Source organism: Gavialis gangeticus, unplaced genomic scaffold, assembly GCF_001723915.1.
Source record: "Gavialis gangeticus isolate Ggan-Ray unplaced genomic scaffold, GavGan_comp1, whole genome shotgun sequence".
Classification (NCBI taxonomy): Eukaryota; Metazoa; Chordata; order Crocodylia; family Gavialidae; genus Gavialis; species Gavialis gangeticus.
Genome location: NW_017729025.1, coordinates 42,331,637 through 42,334,373, shown reverse-complemented (window position 1 = coordinate 42,334,373; position 2,737 = coordinate 42,331,637). Strand labels below are relative to the sequence as shown.

The 2,737-nt window shown below is 37.5% G+C and overlaps 1 protein-coding gene across 1 annotated transcript in view; it reads right to left on the bottom strand.

The window, feature by feature from the left end:
- EML5 (echinoderm microtubule associated protein like 5) overlaps nucleotides 1-2,737 on the bottom strand; it is a 293,292-nt gene that overhangs the window by 46,949 nt on the left and 243,606 nt on the right. Inside the window, exon 29 of the mRNA XM_019518682.1 lies at nucleotides 774-903. Coding sequence (XP_019374227.1) covers nucleotides 774-903 — 130 coding nt within the window. The remainder of the gene's footprint in view (nucleotides 1-773; nucleotides 904-2,737) is intronic.

The window sequence follows — 2,737 nt, the reverse complement described above, 5'->3', positions numbered from 1 at the left end:
TAGTTTAAGATAAAATTCCTTGCAGAAATGTGTAAATCATAAAAGTTTAAAATTTAAAACCAAAATGTAGCTTTTTAGGATTCATGAGAAATAAAATTTTACTTCATGCTAGTTCCTGAGGGCATAACAGAAGCTTTAAAGTTTAATTTTACTTTTGATATTCCTCTTTGACCAAAGATATGGCTTAAAATAAATATTAAAGGAATTAAAAAGAAATGACACAGAAGCAGACATTCCCTCATTTCTCCTGACAAGAGAGATTCTAAAAGAGCAATTATACTAGACAAGGCTCCATGGAAGACTGATGTATGTCTTACAGGGTTGGTACAGCATAAAAATAGGAATTTATAGTCTCTCTTAAATTATAGTTTCTTTGGTAGTACATTGTTGTCAGCAGAGAACATGAACCTTTTTTTTTTTTAAATAACACCCCCCCACACATCTGATTCCTGTACCTGGGAATGGAGGATAAGAAGTACTACTGAGTTTCAGAAAGCTAATATTGCAATAATTGGATTCTTACCTCCTTCCAAACACTGTTACCACAGGGATTTGTTAAGATCTATTTTTTACACAGCATGAATAATATATATCATATACCCTTTGATTGTACTTATTTTAGCTAGATTTTCCTCCATAATTGAATTTTTTCAATATTCATAACATGTAAATTCATTCTTCCAGATAGCTCTGTAAGATTTAAAGTATACTGATTATCACATGGACTGTTAGCTGAATGTGTGTAATATAAAAATATTACCAGTTTATCCTACCTGTTGCCACATTATAGAGAATTCCAACAGATGCTGTATGATAAATTATATCAGCACCATCATTCAAATAGTGCACATTGTTCCTGCAGTCCTTGCCTCGGTAGCCAAATACCAGCTCCAAAACTAGGTCCTAAAAACAGATTTAAGCATGTTAAGTACTTTAAAAAAAAGATTAAAGATTTCATAGTGCTTTATTTTTAAAAACACATTTTTAGTTGCCTATAATGCTAGGGGAAGACACCTTTTAGGGATACACAAAAACATCAGGATTGATCAACTTTCTATGGCACCAGGGCACCTTGCTTACCCCTTGTTCACTTTATCCTATAATATTTTTTGTATGTTATGGGAATTTTATTTATGAGACAGACTACAGACAGCCTAAAACAGTGACTCTTGGACCAGGGTGCCGGGGCACCTTGGAGTACTGTGAGATCCTTTGAAGGGTGCATCAGGAAGTATGAGGAGATAAGCACATAAGGAAAGGCTCAGTCTCCAGGTGTGAGGAGATAAGTAGATTAGGGCAGGCTCAGGATCTTCCTGCCTGGCCATTTCCCCATCCCCACTGCCTGGTCCCCTGCAAAGGGATTGTAATAAATCAATTAATTCTTGAAATGGGGTGCTGCTCAATTTACAAGTTGTGGAGAGTGTCTCAAGTCAAAGAAGGGGTACCTTGAGTCTAAAAAAGTTTCTAGGTTGGCCTTGAAGGCTACGTACAGACAGTCAAGAAACCCAAGGCTGAATTGATTCAATCTTGGCAGATTAATCTAAACTGCGTAGATTGAACCCATAGGCAAGTGAACAGACATTCACTTTTGATTCTAGAAATGTAGCCACATGGCTGCAGTGGTCCAGGGTCCCTGCTCAGCTGGAACAGACACCTTGAGCCAAAACTAGCCCACCCACCCTGCGAGGAGTGGTTTTGTTGGAGAGGTACAAAGCATCCTGGGATACTGGGGGACTGAGTTAACTTGAATCTGGAGGCAATCTGGGACAGAAGTTCAATAAACTGATTTAACCTAAATCAGTTAGGTCTGATAATACATCCATCCAGGTTCATTTTAAACTGATTTTAGCCATCTTGAAAGTAGTTTATGTGCACTGAACTTCTGTTGTGTTACAGATTTGAGTTGGTTTCTGATCACTTATACTGGTTTATGTGTAATTTCTGCCCCTAGCCAAATAATACAACTCAGTTAATTAAATAGATACTGAAGGCCTGGACAAGTGACATGCTTAAATGGTTTGTACACCAATGTAAATTACATGAACGTAGCTTCATGAAGCATGACATTATTGCAGCCACTTGATATTAGGTGACAGGGAGGCAGGTAACAGCTCACTGTTCTTAAGCAAATGGCTACTTTGGAGTGGAACTGCACAAATACCATCAATGGCAGGATAACAGCCCCTGGTAGATGTTTATCCCTGATTCTCTGAGATTGAAAAAGTTGCCCCAGGTTAAGGGTTTACATCATCTGTCCATTTTTTTTGTTTTGTTCTGTTTTTTACACCACTGTAAAGTCCAATTACACCACTGTAATGCATCAGGTGTCCTGGCCCTAAATCAATCAGTTTCCTTCACCATATTCCCCTAGATTGAAACTGTCATGCTGAGAGAGCACCTAGACAAGAATAGAGGAGAACTCACACAAATTTATGAATTTGTTCAGGGAAAGTTACTGTATTTCTAGGGATTTAAAAGTAAAAATACTTTAGTGTAATGACCTACTGGTAGTATAGTGCAAAACCATATGAAAGATGAGTTCAGATTAAATTTGATCTTTTACTGATACACTATCATCTAAGTGGGACACTGCGCATCTCAGAAGGAGAATATGATGCTTTTGTAACTGATAAGCTCTGAAGAAAGTTGTGTTCAAGTACGTTTGTGGGGGAGGACAACGGACTTTTCAGAAGTCAAGAGAGAAATTAATCTTTTCCCCAAAATGAAATTTGATGCT